At 45.9% G+C, this 15,400-nt stretch overlaps 1 protein-coding gene across 4 annotated transcripts in view; it reads left to right on the forward strand.

Moving 5' to 3' along the window:
- Positions 1–15,400, forward strand: part of LOC109523579 (AP2-associated protein kinase 1-like) — a 24,801-nt gene continuing 9,401 nt past the window's right edge. Inside the window, exons 1-19 of one of the 4 annotated variants that reach the window (XR_002169797.1) lie at positions 1–267; positions 926–1,034; positions 1,478–1,620; positions 1,874–1,995; positions 2,108–2,189; positions 3,034–3,166; positions 3,332–3,435; positions 3,723–3,805; positions 3,933–4,093; positions 4,339–4,460; positions 4,550–4,894; positions 5,051–5,178; positions 5,262–5,434; positions 5,505–5,594; positions 5,701–5,796; positions 6,120–6,227; positions 6,322–6,492; positions 7,273–7,380; positions 12,079–12,624. Coding sequence is in view for 3 of the 4 variants with exons in the window: in XM_019882798.1 (XP_019738357.1) it covers positions 16–267; positions 926–1,034; positions 1,478–1,620; positions 1,874–1,995; positions 2,108–2,189; positions 3,034–3,166; positions 3,332–3,435; positions 3,723–3,805; positions 3,933–4,093; positions 4,339–4,460; positions 4,550–4,894; positions 5,051–5,178; positions 5,262–5,434; positions 5,505–5,594; positions 5,701–5,796; positions 6,120–6,227; positions 6,322–6,492; positions 7,273–7,380; positions 12,079–12,617 (3,069 nt within the window). In the remaining variant the exon portion in view is untranslated. Of the gene's footprint in view, positions 268–925; positions 1,035–1,477; positions 1,621–1,873; positions 1,996–2,107; positions 2,190–3,033; positions 3,167–3,331; positions 3,436–3,722; positions 3,806–3,932; positions 4,094–4,338; positions 4,461–4,549; positions 4,895–5,050; positions 5,179–5,261; positions 5,435–5,504; positions 5,595–5,700; positions 5,797–6,119; positions 6,228–6,321; positions 6,493–7,272; positions 7,381–7,624; positions 11,485–12,078; positions 13,502–15,400 lie in introns of those variants that run through there. The other 3 variants (XM_019882798.1, XM_019882799.1, XM_019882800.1) reach the window with 3 other exon arrangements.

Genomic DNA, 15,400 nt, shown 5'->3' on the forward strand with positions numbered 1-15,400 from the left:
CCTCAGCCATTTGTTATGAGTCCTGACCATGTTCATTTCGAGTATTTGAACACGTTTGTATGCCTTGATCAAAAATTGATCAACGCTGCATCCAGTTCACACGCCTTGAAAATTGACAGCCGCTATTGTTGTGCGCGTGTCTTCACAGGTGGCTTTGCAATCGTGTTCCTGGTGAAAACAAACCAGGGCGTGCGCTGCGCCCTCAAGAGGATGTACGTCAACAATGAGTACGACCTGCAGGTGTGCAAATGCGAGATTCAGATCATGGTGAGTCGATGAAAAATCTTCTGTTCAAGCCTGCGAAAGTCTGTCAACATGCACACACACTCACATACACGCCTGTGAGTAAATTAATTGACTTGGTAGTATGCTGCTGCTGTTTTCTCAGTTTTGTTTCTTTTGTACCACCCTCCTCCCCCCCCTGACTGATTTTAATATTCACGCAAATTTTGACCTGACTGTTCTCTTGTCACCCGTGAGCTGTTTCGGCTGAGAAACACGACACCGAGCTGAAAGTTTGGAGTCCCCGTCTGACATGTTTTATCTTCCGGGCTCCACCCTGCAGTGTTTTCTTTTAAAAACCAACATTGACTCACATTCTCTGTGGGCGACGTTATCTCAACATTCTGCCTCATTCCTTTTCTCTACACATTGCTACGCTCACTTTCTTAGTGTACTGGGGCTGCACATGTGCATTTAGTCTAGACTGCCTCAGCTGGCGTGTTGGTAGTTTACACCTTTCCTCACTGTGCATTAGAAGAAAAAAAAAGGACACAACCCTGTAAGTGTCTCGTGAATAGCCTTGCAATCCACACTCACACATTGCTTCCAAACTTTATTGTTGGTGATAATCGGCATGTCTCGCGCAAACTTTCTGTGGGCTGACGTTGCTCTATTTGTGTCGCGGCATTTTGCGTTTTCGCAGAAAGACCTCGTGGGCCACAAGAATATTGTGGGCTATCTGGACTCCAGCATCACAGCCATGGGGTCAAGGGACGTGTGGGAGGTCTTTATACTGATGGACTACTGCAAGGGTAAGTGCCAATGCATAGTCTGACTTTTGTTACCATGACGACAAGCGGCAGCGCTAGGAGGTGGCTACCTGTTGAGCCTTGTATTAAAAAAAAAGTGAGCGTGACGTAAATGCGTGTGAGCCCCCACGGCTTTTGCTTGTCTTTTCACCCATGAAGGCAGCGATTCCCCAACAAGCCGCCGAATTACACTTGTCAAATAGGGTCGTGGATCTGTGCATGTGGCGCATGGAGCGGACACATCACCAGACACGAATATATCTGGTTTGGTAGAAGGTGCCGGTGGAACCTAATGAAGCGTGAAGAGGATATTTTATCAGCATGACCCACTTGAACACGCTTTTAAATCACCAGAAAAGAGTTATCTATCTATCTATCTATCTATCTATCTATGCAGAGATATAGATAATATATGCGTTTGCATCTCGCATATGATTATTTTGCAGGCGGCCAGGTTGTTAATTTGATGAATCAAAGGCTGCAGACGGGCTTCACAGAGACGGAGGTGCTTCAGATCTTTTGCGACACCTGCGACGCCGTGTCTCGCCTGCACCAGCGCAAGACACCTATCGTCCACCGAGACCTTAAGGTGACACATTCACAAGAAAATGGTCGCAATATGTCCAAAAATACTCGCTTTTTGCACTTTCTATTTTGGTGTTCATATTATAAAACCAAGAATGTGTCGCAAAGATTAACTGAATTCTAATTGACACCACGTGAAGTTGAATTTTGTTTTTTTTTCCTTTCATTATGCAAAGTGCCAGAGAAGGTCCATCACTGTACCACTTTGGCGGTTGCCTCTTAGTGTCCCTGTCAAGTGTCATCTCTTACGCGTATAGGTGGAGAACATCCTCCTGCACGACAAAGGTCATTACGTGCTCTGCGACTTTGGCAGCGCCACTAACAAGTCCCTGAGTCCACAGACTGAAGGCGTGGCCGCTGTGGAGGAAGAGATTAAAAAGTGAGCGTGTGTGTGTCTGTGTTCATGATTATTTTTCGGGTCATGTAACTGGACTTAATGTTGTATGTTCTTTGTCAGGTTCACGCCATTTTTTTTCTGTTTTGCCCCCCAGATACACCACTTTGTCATATCGCGCACCTGAGATGGTGAACCTCTACAACAACAAAATCATCACCACCAAAGCGGATATCTGGGTCGGTAAAGACAGCACGCATCATGGTGACAAATGACAATGATTTCGGCAAGGAGACGTCAAACCTGAAAACATGCCGCACAAAGATTTGCAATCAGTAATATTGGCGTAACATTAACGATTGTCGTGCCCGACCATTTTCCAAGCAGATCGGGAAAGAAAAATATTTAACACACTACACACAGACTAATCGGTCAAAATATCTGCGCGACATCCAAGAATTGGGCTGCTGTTTACTTCAAACGACACACACCACCCGATGATCGGGATAGTCGTTAAGAGACATCCAACAATCAGGCTTTTTCTGACAGATCGGAAAATAGAGGGTAAAAAAGCTCTAATGAGGCCTGATTATCTTTTTGTGTGTGCACCGCTTTAGATTCAGAGATGCTTAGTTGCATCATTTCCTCGATGAAAGATTGCCCTGGTTACATTGTGTCACTCATAGGGGAGCCATGCATTCAAAGCAGCCACCGGATAATCTATTATTAGACATCTGTGTGATTGGACCTGGAATTTCTCCCCCTTCTGGACACCCAAGGGTGTGTTACGGAATAGCTTTGGTTATTAAACAGCAGAGGCTTTCTGCTCTGCCATCGTAAAATAATTCAACGTTGCAGCCTCCGTTTCGGTCAACACTAATGAACTTATTGAAACGCAATTCATCCAAATTATGCTTTGAGAACGATTGTGATCGATGACACGCGTTGGATATATTTAACAAGCTAACAGCCTCTTGTCCGGTGTTTGCTGTGTGCTGGGCTGTGGTGTTTTGATCGCTCCTCTCGTCTGGGTTTGGTGTTTTTTTGGTGTGACGGGGCGTGCATGTGGTGTTCCTTTTCCAGGCGCTGGGCTGTTTGCTCTACAAGTTGTGCTTCTTCACTCTGCCCTTTGGTGAAAGCCAGGTGGCCATATGCGATGGCAGTTTCACCATTCCGGACAACTCCCGCTACTCTTACGATCTCCACTGCCTCATTCGTTAGTCTCTCTTAACACTTTTTATGATGCAACAGTTGCTATGCAAATTGTGCTCTCACAAAGCCACGGTTTTATGACTCAGTAGCTCCTCTCTCTCTCTCTCTTTTTGTTTATTTATGTATCTATTTATTTGGGGGTGTGACCCTCTGTGTTGTGTTTTTGCAGGCTACATGCTGGAGCCTGACCCAGACAAAAGGCCAGATATCTACCAGGTGTCCTACTTTGCCTTCAAACTGGCGCAGCGTACTTGTCCTGTTCAGAATCTGAAGGTCTGTAACGATTTTCCTTTTCGTTCCGCCTTCTATGATTGATTTTCACATGCTTTTTACTTAGCGTGACCCACGAAAGCAGATAATTCGGTTACAACATAATGAAAGGGTACCAATCGAGTCACATGATAACATTGCTGTATGTGTACTACGGTAATTGTAAACTGTCAACTGGCTGCATTGCCTGTTTTTTTTGGGAGGGGCGGGGGGAGGGGGGTTGTCCCACGTTGTTGTGATTGAAAATAAAACGATAAGTTAAAAAAAATCCTTCTCCACTCTGCTTCAAGAATTCTGCAATTCCTTCCAAACTTCCCGAGCCAATCAAAGCGAGCGAAGCTGCTGCAGCCAAGAAAAGTCAGGCCAAGCCCAGGTAGATCTCACCTTCTTGGATTACCGTTTAAAATGTGGTAATCTTTGTAATGGACACCGGCTTAATAATTGTAAGGTGTCTGTCACGACATACAATCAGGCTAACGAACCCCCATCTTTGTCGCCAGACTGACAGACCCGATCCCAACCACTGAAACGTCCATCACCCCTCGCCAGAGGCCCAAAGCAGCTCACACTCAGGCCACTGCCGGCATCCTTCCCATTCAGCCCGTTGCCCTTACCCCTCGCAAGCGGGCTAATCTCTCCAGTGGGACAGCTCAGCCTGTTGGTATGTGGCGGAACTCCTCCTTTCTCCTCCTATTCGTTACAGAGCAGTGGAATAAAAATGTGTGCCAAGATTGCGGTCCCTCAAGTCCATTGTGCGCCATTCTCAATTGAAACAGATCAAAAACACATGTCAGAAGATGGGATTAAAGGCAGTCGTATTAGAAATGAGATTCTCTTGACTGCTGCCCTTATGTGCTACTTGGGTTGCGTTGGGAGAAAGAAAAAATCAATTCATATCTCTCATAGGAGTCAGCTTGGACCTCTCGCAGCCAGCTGCGGCCCTCCAGTCGCAGAAGGCGCAGACCTGTGCTTTGCCTCTCATCCAGTCACAAAACAACTCCAGCCAGGCTGCAGTGGCACAGAAGCAGGTACTGCACATACAGATGGAGGAACCTTCGGTGAGGTGTTTCCCCGACGACGCATATAATCTATTTTTATTTGTCTTTGTACTGTGCAGCTTGCTCCAGCGGCGGAAGGCACAGCCGCTGCTCCCGTAGCAGCGCCCGTTTCCAAAGCAGATGTCCAAGCACAGCCGCCGTCGGCCCAGCAAATGGCTCCGCCTCCGTCCGCGACCGCTGCCACCTCGCAGCAGGCGGCGCAGTGTCCGTCCAGTCCGGCCGCACCTCAGCGCCCCGCTCGACGCAAGCTGCCCGTCCAGGCTCAGACGCCCGCAGCTCAGCCGCCGCCCGGCAAATCTGTCGCCGGTCAGTCAGCTGGCGAGCAACCGCAGCAAACAAGTCAACCTTCGACCATCCAGGCTCAGTTGCCTGCCACGGAAGTCAGGGAAAAAGCAGCCGAGACGGTAAGAAATACAGTCGACAACACCTCAGACAGCCAAGTTGTCTGTGGTGGGATAAGAATATTGCGTTGCATCAATGCTGTAGCGGAGCTCTGACGCAAACAAAGGACTCCCTTATGTGACTTGAGTGCTTCTAAGAGACTGTCTCTCTCAAATCAGACTCCTCCTGCTTCCCCAAAGACAGCAGAGGTGGAAAGCCACAAACGTGTCCCAAGTGACATCATAGCGAGCACCACCAACGGAGGCAACGAAAACTCCTCACAGGCAGCAGAAGAAGACACCGTCCAGTAAGTTACCGTCATCTCAAATCCTGAAAACTGAACGACATCAAATTTCCTCAGTCAACCACTTGTCGATGTTCTGTTTCTAGTCCTCAAGTTGGCTCCATCCAGCCTCGTGGCGACCTCGTCCTGGACCAAAAGAACGTCCCCGCCTCCAGCGGCGACACCACCGCGGCGCCTGTCTGGAACCCGTTCGACGACAATGACGGCTTCTCTGGCTTCACCGCCGATGAAGTCAAACCCAAGGACGCGAAGCTTAGCGGTAAATCATGCGTACTGACTTGAAAGAGGCTTTCTTGAGTCGTTAAAATCTGGATGACAATGGTTTGCAGACCCGCCCTCGGAGTGTGAAACGCCGTGTGGAGAGCTGATACCAGGCTTGCAGGCTTCAGACGGAGAAAATGCAGAACAAGACTCACAAGGTGCCCGTTGCACAAATACATACAAATCCATTTGGCTTATTTTTAGGATTAAAAAAAAAAATGTGAAAAATAAATCTTTCCGTTCTTGACATTGTTACCGTCGTAGCTGAACGACCGTCAGCCATCACTGACACTGAATCGGGAGCATCACTGTTGGTCGTCCCAGATCCATTCCATACACTTGAACTGTCCAATGCGCCAGGTAAACGTGCTTTTATGCATTCGGAACGCTTTAGTCGTGGTACAAAATATACTCCAAAATGACAAATAAAATATATTCGAACTATATATAAGATGATCAGGATCCTCTGAAAAATATCTGATTCCTCCCGCCCTCCAGCAACAAAATAATCCTCACGTTTTGCCAATTGCCAGCAGTAGATTAATTTCATACTCCTCAGTGAAGCATTTTAACGTCATGTGGTGGAGTGAAAAAGAAAAAGATATTAACCCCCTCGCCCCCCAAAAAAAGGTGACCACTTGTTTGTCACACGTCTCGTTTTTGAATTCCTTGTTTTCCCTCAGAGAAGCTCATCGAGGGACTCAAATCTCCAGACGTGTCTTCGCTCATGCTTCCCGACCTGCTGTCTTTGTCTGATCCTTTTGGCAGTTCTGTGGAAGACTCCGAGAAAGGTAACTTGCGATTATCCATCCGGATCCCAATGAGGTCATGATAACTGTTTGGTAAAAACAGCGAACCGCTGTGCATGGTTCCGCCTTCACTCAGATCACATCATGGCAGACGCCTCTTTGCTGGGCTGTTCCCTGATATCCGGTCCGTCCGCGCCTCCGGCAGCCGCAAGCAGCGCCGCCTCCTCAGTGTCCTCCGCCTCCGCTGCGTCTGCTTTGGACGAATTTGGTCTGCTGTCTGGAGACTCCGCACAGCCCAAAACATCAGGTGGGTGTGTAAAATTTCCCGAGTGGGCACTGAAGAGTCCTGCTTTGAGCACAGGAAGATACATGGATGACAGATCATCACGCAGTGGAACCTCCCAATTGGTCTAATTTGAAATTCAACCAACATTTTTTTTATGAGTGACAAGGGAAATATGGATTTCAAAATATCATCATGCGTGACACCGATAAATCTCCTGAGACATCATCACCACAGCGACCAGACAAGAAGCGGAATCGTCGGAGTGGTACAAGCGCAGCTGCCCTTTAGTCGTCGGCCCGCTGAACGAAAGCGTTTGACTGTCGCCGTCTGAGGCGACTGTGAATCAGAGCAGAAGTGTCTGTCGGGCCACCTGCTGCGTGATGCTAAATCAATGTGCTGGAGGCGCTGTGACACGGTAACGACTCATCAAGCAGCCTTTGTGCGCTCGTCCCTGCGGTCGCTGCTAATTTGAAATTGCTGTGGGCACCGTGGAAGGAGAGGCGCTAATCGCCGTTGAGTGCACCAATAGCTCGAATAAACAACCTTCACGGATGATTGAGCAAATAGATAATCCACTGCGTGAATGCAATCTGCTTTTTATGTGAAGCTTAACGCCTGCTTTTTGGCATTGCCAGTGGAACGGTGATTCTGTCAACAATTTTTAGAATGCCTCGGGGAAACTATCCATCCATTCATAGTCGGGAAAAGCCTGAGTTAATCAAAGGCATTTTCTCTTCTGTCAATTTTTCCACGTCAACGTGGCTTTTGATTGCCTGAGGTGACCACTTTTTTTTTCTGCAGATTCGTCCCTCCTCATCTCAGACTTCGAGCCGCAGCAAAGCAGCGCTGAGGCTGCCACAGAGGACGAGTTCGACCCCATCCCCGTGACCGGCCGAAAGAACTCCCAAGGTACATTTGTAAAAAGGGCTTGTTGTACCCCAATTTGGGAAGGTTGCAGGATCAGCTGCATGCGCTTTTCTCACATAGTCACCTAAGAATGTAAAGGAAAAAAAATGCAGCAGCGCTTTAAAACGCTCAATTCTGCTTTCTCTTTCTCTCTGCTCCTTCCTCCACCCTCTCTGCCTTTCCCTCCCCGACTTGTTTGCCCCGACCGCCCGCCCGACACCCTCCCCACCGTGTCTCTTTCGGCCAGTTTCAGGAGGCCACTCGCGCAGTAACAGTGGCGGCTCTGAATCCAGCCTGCCCAGCTTGGCCCGCTCCCTTCTGCTGGTGGACCAGCTCATCGACTTGTAGGCCGTACCCCCGCTACCCCCCACCCCCACACACCCGCCGCTATTCTATAGATGCCGTAACACTGAATTCCAGTCGAGCCATGGCTCACTTACGGCTGCCATTTTCATTCCAAGTGCGTGCTCCGTCCCTCGCCATCCGCTCATTTCCCATCCCATCCATGCCCGGCCACTTAAGTGGCTTTGCCACCTCACCATTCTCTCATCTTTTTTCCTCTCCATCTCCATATCTTCACCCTTTCTCAATCTTAACCCTTTGAATATTACATGATGTCTGATAGCGAAAACAATAGCTCATTGTCGTCACGTACAATAAGCCTCGTGCTAAGTGGTCGTAGTTCATTGTGCACAAGTGACTTTGTCGTCGTTTGCCTTGATCGGATTCCCCTCCCGCCCTGTTTTATTTGTATAATTTTTTTAAGAGGTTAAAATTCATGTTTTTCCCAAAAAAGGCATACATATCCATGACAAGAGAGAAATGGGAAATGTCGATTTCTTTTGCCCTTCTAAAGAATGAATGATATGAAACCACCATATTTCCACAAAGGAGAAGCAATAAATTGTCAGAAGGCAACATCGGAGATCAAGTCTTCAGAAACGAGCCTTGTTTAGCACCTTAGCTTGTCTGTCAAGCATCCAGACTGAAAGAAAAGTCACTTCTTTACATCTTCAGCTTTTTAATTGCAGCTGTCACTCAAACCAGGCACCAACTCACCCCCCAGGGAGATATAATTGAGATTTTCTCATCGTACAGTTCACAAAAAATGAAAGCCACGCCACAGTTTTTGCAAACAGGAATTAAACTACCCAATTTAAGAGTTTTGTGTGATAAAATGAGAACTTTATTTCTCGGTTCATTTTCATTGTGGCTCTAATATTCATTTACGTAATTAACTGACCTCATGAAATAGCCATTTTGTTCTGTAAAAATATTGGTGGCCTGTTGGAACATCGAAATTAGCCATAGCCACATATCCTGCATTTGTAAAGCTCCTGAGGGGGGAAAAAAATAAAAAAATCAAACTTTTCAGTGTGCCATCAAATGATATGTGAACCGCAGTGGAAAATATGAAAAAAAAAGACAACAAAAAAAAATTCCTTAGATGCCGCTATAGTCTGTGATTATCATCTTTTGTTTCGAAATTAGCAATAGATTGCTCGAAAATGGTCAATGACAGTTGCACCTTATCTAATAGCGTTTAGCAGTGTGCCATATCAACTCGAAGACGCATGTTTCTGCTTTTGCACCAGTGGGTGAATAACCGTAGAACCGTAGTGCATAAATGGGGCAACTATTAATATTCAGATTTTCACACATTCTCCTGAGAATTTAGTAGGAAATGATATAAAAAAAGGTCGGCACTGTATTGTATGTTTAAGACTGGACTGGTTTTCTTATTTTCTATATTATACAGTATAATCCCCCCCCCTCCCCCCCCGTCTACCACAGTACTGTTGAGATTGGGTAAACATGCCGTTTTGACGCCTTTTTCGTTCCCCTGACAACCGATTGGCGCCAGACGTGACAAAGCGAATGACTCGTTAGTGTTGCCGTTTGACATTTTTCGACCGGAAGTGACCTATGTGATCCCTGTAGTGACGACGGCTGCCCCCCACCCTTAAGAAATCCACAAGCAACAAATCTGACTTTTTGCGGTGAAAACTCTCGACAACAGGGGATGGCCAGATCGCCTTTCCGCGTCCAGACTGTAAAGTAATGGCGCTCACCCAAAACCACCGCTTGGTCATTCAAATTTCTCCATGTCCCCTTGAGCAAAGTCTGTTTCATCTCAATGCGTCTTTGGACTTGACTTGGAAATGCGGTGCCCGACTTTTCTTGCAACAATCCTACCAAATGCTCGGGAGAACAGGCCAGGCATTTAACACTTCTTCTCATCCATTCCCATTTTCTTGAGCTCATTCAAACGCATTTCTGACATCCCTCCCAATTAGTGTAAATACAGTAGTCAACCCCTCCCCATTGTACAGAATGAAGTCACTGTCATATAGCTTTACTGTTGATATATACATATATGATATATATGACTTTGTTTCCTGTCCATAAATGTTAATATGAATAGAGTGGTAGAGAATGAACGTAAGAAATGAATAGTAGTCTCAAAAATATCTAGAATGGCATATATCCGTCAGATAATATTGAAAGAGTATATGAATATTTCATTCCTCTTTGTGGACTGTGTGTGTGTGCGCGTGTGCGTGTGTGTGTGTGTGCGCGTGGATGGGGCTGGGGGTGCTGTTGTGTGTTTCTCTGATATGATATGTTAGCTGTGGGAATCCTGTTCAGTCCCTGCTCCTCTTCCTTTGTACAAAACGTTTTCGTGTGTTTACATGGACTGATATGAAGGACTATATTTTTATTCCAAAAAAAAAAAAAAACAGTTTTATTGCCAGGTGGGAGGTCTTTTCTTTCTGTGTGTGCGCGTGCGTGCGTCTTGTTTCATTCCATCTGCCAGACCGAGCGAAAAAAAAACGTGCTTTTTAGGGGGTAATGTTTAGCTTCGCTTTGTCAATTTTTGTTGTTTTGGAAAAGCATGGCAGTGTCATTGAGTGTTTGTGTTGGTGTTCTGTGTGCGTGAATGTGTGTGTGTGTGCGTGTGTGAGTTCCGGTACCCGTGTTTCTGCAAATAATTTGAGGGTTACTCTCCTGAAAGCACAGTGTTGTCTCAGGTGGAACACTACTCTGAGTCACATGACTTTGTTGGTCAAAACGCACTCCAAGGGGGAAAATGTCTGGAAGGCAAAAGTAGCATTATATCTGGGGAACCAAACGGCCACCGTGACTATTCTAAAGACATGTTAAAGCTTCATCCCTCACCTACTTAGGATTTGGGCAAATCCCCCCCAGTATCATTTTATCAAAATGCAAACCCTGGAATGATCCCAAAATGGCCGCTTCAAACCAAAATGGCAGACTTGGTGTTCAGGATCTTTGAGACGTCCTGTTATTATGGACATTTTGGGGGTCCCTTTATGGACCACAGGCTGTAGGTTACCCAAAGGTTGCGCTTTATGGACGAAGGTATTGGAACATGTGGCCATACAGAAAGCAGGCACATAGTTAGTAGCAATGTTTTGCTAACTGCAACCTTCTTGCTGAATTAAGTTTGCACACGCACAGGATAGAAGACGGAATAGTCCATTCCATGAGAACGGAGGGGGGAGCTGTCAAAAGGACCATGATCATTTGAATCATTTTGACGTGTATTCAAACATGACAAAACAAATGTTTCAAATAGAAGACAACTGTCCGTTTTTATGAGGGACTTAGTTGGTCTCCTTATGGCACTTGCGCCAAACTGTTCCCACAAAGTTGGAAGCATATCATTGTCCACAATGTCTCGGTCGGTGCATTTGTCCATCGAGTGTATTAGCTGAAGAACCATTTTCCTCCATATTTGATAAATGTATTTCAAGAACTAAAATGTGTTGTCCTGCCTCAAGTTGTTCAATCCAAACAGCAGAGAACTTCTTTGTTGCCCTCCATTTTGTCGAGAGTGCAGTCATTTCGTAGTTTGAACCTATGCAACTCCCGAGCTTGGCGCTAAAAGCACGCAAGCGACAAGCAGGCAGTGCGATCCACATTGAAGTAGAATCAGCTGATATTTTCCTCCAGCCTCCTTGCTTGTGTTCATGGCCCACAAACCCACATCAGTCAGAGCTGTGCTATCTTTTCTTGTGCTCCTTCTATTTTTTGTGACATCATTCGAAAGGGATGGCCAAATAAAATGCAAATGTGAACGTCCGCTTGCAGGCTGGTGATTGATTAACACTCATTTGTCATTATTCTTTTTGATGTCAATGTTTTGGAATACCGCCATTGGGTGGCAACGCGTTCAGGGTGTCCCCCGCCTACTGCCCGGAGACAGCAGTCACAGACAGATAATGGATGGATGGATATATTGTACATGTCACAGTCAAATGAACTTTTTTTTTTTTTTGTTATGGTCTACAAAACATACTTAGTAAATTTCAAATATTGTACTTATTTGCAAATTGTGAAAAATGTTTCTCAAAAATATGTGCCGGGCTTCAAATTAATGTTTGGGAAATATTGTTTTAATGCACAAATTAACATTTATTTATTTGATCCAGAGAGCTGATACTTTCTAATAAGGTAAGAACAAAAGTTAAGGATACTTAAGTGACAGTCCTCTTTTTTTGTCCATTTTTATTTTGTTGCTTTTTTTTTTTTTTTTTTTTTTTTTTGTTTTTTTTTTTTTTTTTTTTTTTTTTGTGTGTATGTGTTTTGAGTCATTCATCTGTGTCTCTTCAATGTGTAGGCAAACGAAAAAGGTGGCAGCTCTCCAGCTTACCTGTCCATTATTTTGATACACAGACCACCAGGTGGCGCTGTCCACTAACACGCAAGGTGACGGAGATGGGACATTGGCGTCTGCTCTGGTCACCGAAGAGACGCAGGAGAAGGCAGCTGAATGTATGATTCCCCCGGAGGAGTGGAGCGGAACCTCTGCCAGCCCGGGAGCAAAACCTGCCACCGCACAGAATCAACCCCCCGCCAGCCCCCCCACGCCCGACATCTTCCTGCTGGCCCCTTTTAAAAACAAGACTGCGGCAAGTAGCACCTTCTTCGCCCCCGAGCTCCCTGAGTCGTCACCCGACGTTTTCCTCCAGGCGCCGTTCGGCAAGAGGAGGGAGCGCGCGGAGGCCGGCCGACGGCACCCCCCGAGCCGGCCGACGCCTCTGCCGCAGCAGCCAGTGGCGGTGCACCGCGTGGTGTCCCGGGTGGGACGGCAGGCCGCTGTAGGCTCGGTAGCCGTGGGGCCGCTGCACTCTTGGTCCATCGGGGGGCGGAGTCTGGACGACCCGTTTAGCGTGGCGCCGTTTCGCCCCAGGTGCTCCCAACACAGACCTTGATTAGCAGGTCAGTAGGTAGGATTTTGTACAAAATTACTGCACTGGAATTAGTCCAAAGGCGACATATTTTGTGGTTACTTCTTCTGATTTTTGCGATTACACAGATGAAGGAAAACCCACTCGCGTTTAGTGCTTAGTCCACACCGTTTTTTTTTTTGTTTTGTTTTTTTCGTTTTGTTTTTGAAATTTTAAGTGTCATTCGTCAGCAAAATGGCGTCCATCACTGACGTCCATCTTCTGTCTGTAGAGATGGAATGCCCACCTCTGGACATTCTGTACTGTATAAGTGTTACTGTATAAATCTCACCTAAGGGTGAATATGGACAGTAGTTTAGGGGGGTTTTAGTGGCTTTAAAGTATGTACCGGTACATGCCTCAAGTATAAGTCGATGTCTTAGTTGTGGCCGTGAAGCTTGCACACCAAAGAAAGTTGTCAACATAAATGTAGTCATCCAAAAATCCCGCACATTTTCGGAGGAGTTTAAAGCACCGCCTACAATTTCTACTTTTGTCGAGTCTTGTAAATGATCCAAACTGGAAATTCTTCAACGGTTTCAGGTTCATCCAAGCTGCTTTAGAATCGCTTAACTTTGAACCTCTCGCGACAACCAATGAAACCTATCACGTCTTTGACAAGCAAAAGTTAGTCACGTACTAAAGTTATGTAATGTATTTTGTCTATGTAATATCTGCTTCGGGGTAGTTTCCAAAGTGACTGTTACACTTTGTGTTCTATTAAAAGGGACATTTTTGGGGGGGTTTTACACACCCACGCTTCCAATGTCAGTTTGTTATTCTGTTAGCCATCCAAGTCACCAATTTCTAGTTTCCCTTGTGGTCGGGAGTACAAGATAAAAGATAAAATATGTGCGAGGGGGTGGGGGGTGGGGTGGGGACATAAAAATAAAGCCCAAGCTGCTGCTGTTTTCATGAGCACTTACGTAAAAAGCCAATAAATGAAGACAAACCCCGCTTAATCTTCCATTTGAAAAGCTAAAAAAGAAGATGTGGAACAACTGTGAAAGATGATCTGCTCCATTTGAGTCAAGTGCACGTCAAGTGTCACGCACTCAATGTTTCATTTTTGAGGGGTGTCGACAGCACATGGAAACATTTGGACTGGAGTTCGGTCATGAGCGGTGTCGTGCAGTAATGCGTTATGAGTAACGTGTCATGGAGAGCGAAGGCGTAATTTGGATTGTGATGACTTTTTAGGAAAAGCCATTGAGACAAAGCGTTCTGACACTGACCCCAAAAAAAAGAAATAGTTTCCCTGACAGCTTTTGGAGAATTCAAACTACTGGTCGTTATGTCACATCTTTCCTAAATCGGAAATAACTTCTCCCGTTCAGTACCCAAAGCTAATACATTCTAATTTGGTTCGTTTTGAAATCCAACTCTTGGCAAATGTCGTATTACCTTGCTGATCACCAACTTTGACACAGAAGGGGGCGAGCAAGCAGGTCAGAGAAGCTGCTCTTTCTGAAGCCATCCATCACAACTTCCAGACCCTGCATCGAATTCAGCCTCCCTGCGATTTTTTTTTTTTTCTTCCAGACGGACAAACCGCAAACAGTCTTGTGACGTCAAACTCCCCTTTATTTATTTATTTAATTGTGCCGTCAATGGCAGCTTGGGAGATTGATGCCCTGCTTCTCTCGTGGGTCGAATGAAAACGCTCCAATGGTTATTCGTCATTAACGCCTTTTATTTTGTTGTAGTTTCCACACAAAAATATATATAGATATATTGTCACATCAAATATTTCTACTGTATTAGGGGATTCCATTGAGATATTTACACCTGAGAGTTCCCCTTTGTAGAACAGACGTTTAAACAACAACTAAAAACTGGATTATTATGGAACACATTTCAAACCATTCAAACAGATTTAATGATCATTCCCCTCTCATAGTAGCTGTCTTGATTATTTGAACCACTCAGAACTATTAGGGGCTAACTCCATTGTCATTTTTTAAGTGAAGTGCAGAACTGATTTAAGAAAAGGTCTATCTTTCAAAAGAATCATCCTAAATCAAGGGTTGTTTTTTTTTTTTTTTTCGATTGGGCCAGACCATATTTGCACTCAGCACCGTTCCTGATCCATAAGCGCAACACTGGGCCAACTCCCAGGATGGCGACACCCTTGAAACCAGGGTTCACCTCAGTCTTTGTGTTGTGAAATGTGGGAAATGCAACTTTCACAACAGCAAAACCACTCTACTGTTTTTGCTTTTCATTACACGGCAATGCAAAACAAGATCATCTTTCACTGTACAAAGCATTGACAGAGGAAAAGACTGAACTGTAATAAGTAATAATTTGTAATAATTACACTGCAATATACTTAGTCTAGTCTGGGGGTAGACAGGTCCGGTCCTAGAGAGCCGCTGTCCTGCCTGTTTTTGAAGTTTCCCACCTTCACGCACCCGATTCAAAAGATCAGGTTCGTTATCAAGCTTCTACGACGCTTGCCTACCCCTGCTCTCGTCTAATATCGTGAAAAACAATTCATTGCACATAAGCCCATGTGAAGGAAAAAAAAGAAAGTACAAATGTTTTCCCTGTTCAGAAGAAAGCGTGCTCAGGTTTCCATCGGACTCGGGATGTATCAGTCATCCTCGTGGCTGGGGCGTGGCGGTGGGCGGGACGGAGGCGGGGCTCTACACGGTGGCAAACCCTGAGGCGCAGGCGGCGCGCAGACGGAGGACAGAGTTCTGCAGGGAGGGGGCGTGTAGGAGGGCGGCGGAGGCGAGAGGGGAAGCGCGGGAAGGGGGGGGGTG

The sequence above is a fragment of the Hippocampus comes genome, unplaced genomic scaffold, assembly GCF_001891065.2.
Source record: "Hippocampus comes isolate QL1 unplaced genomic scaffold, H_comes_QL1_v1.1 scaffold30, whole genome shotgun sequence".
Taxonomy (NCBI): Eukaryota; Metazoa; Chordata; class Actinopteri; order Syngnathiformes; family Syngnathidae; genus Hippocampus; species Hippocampus comes.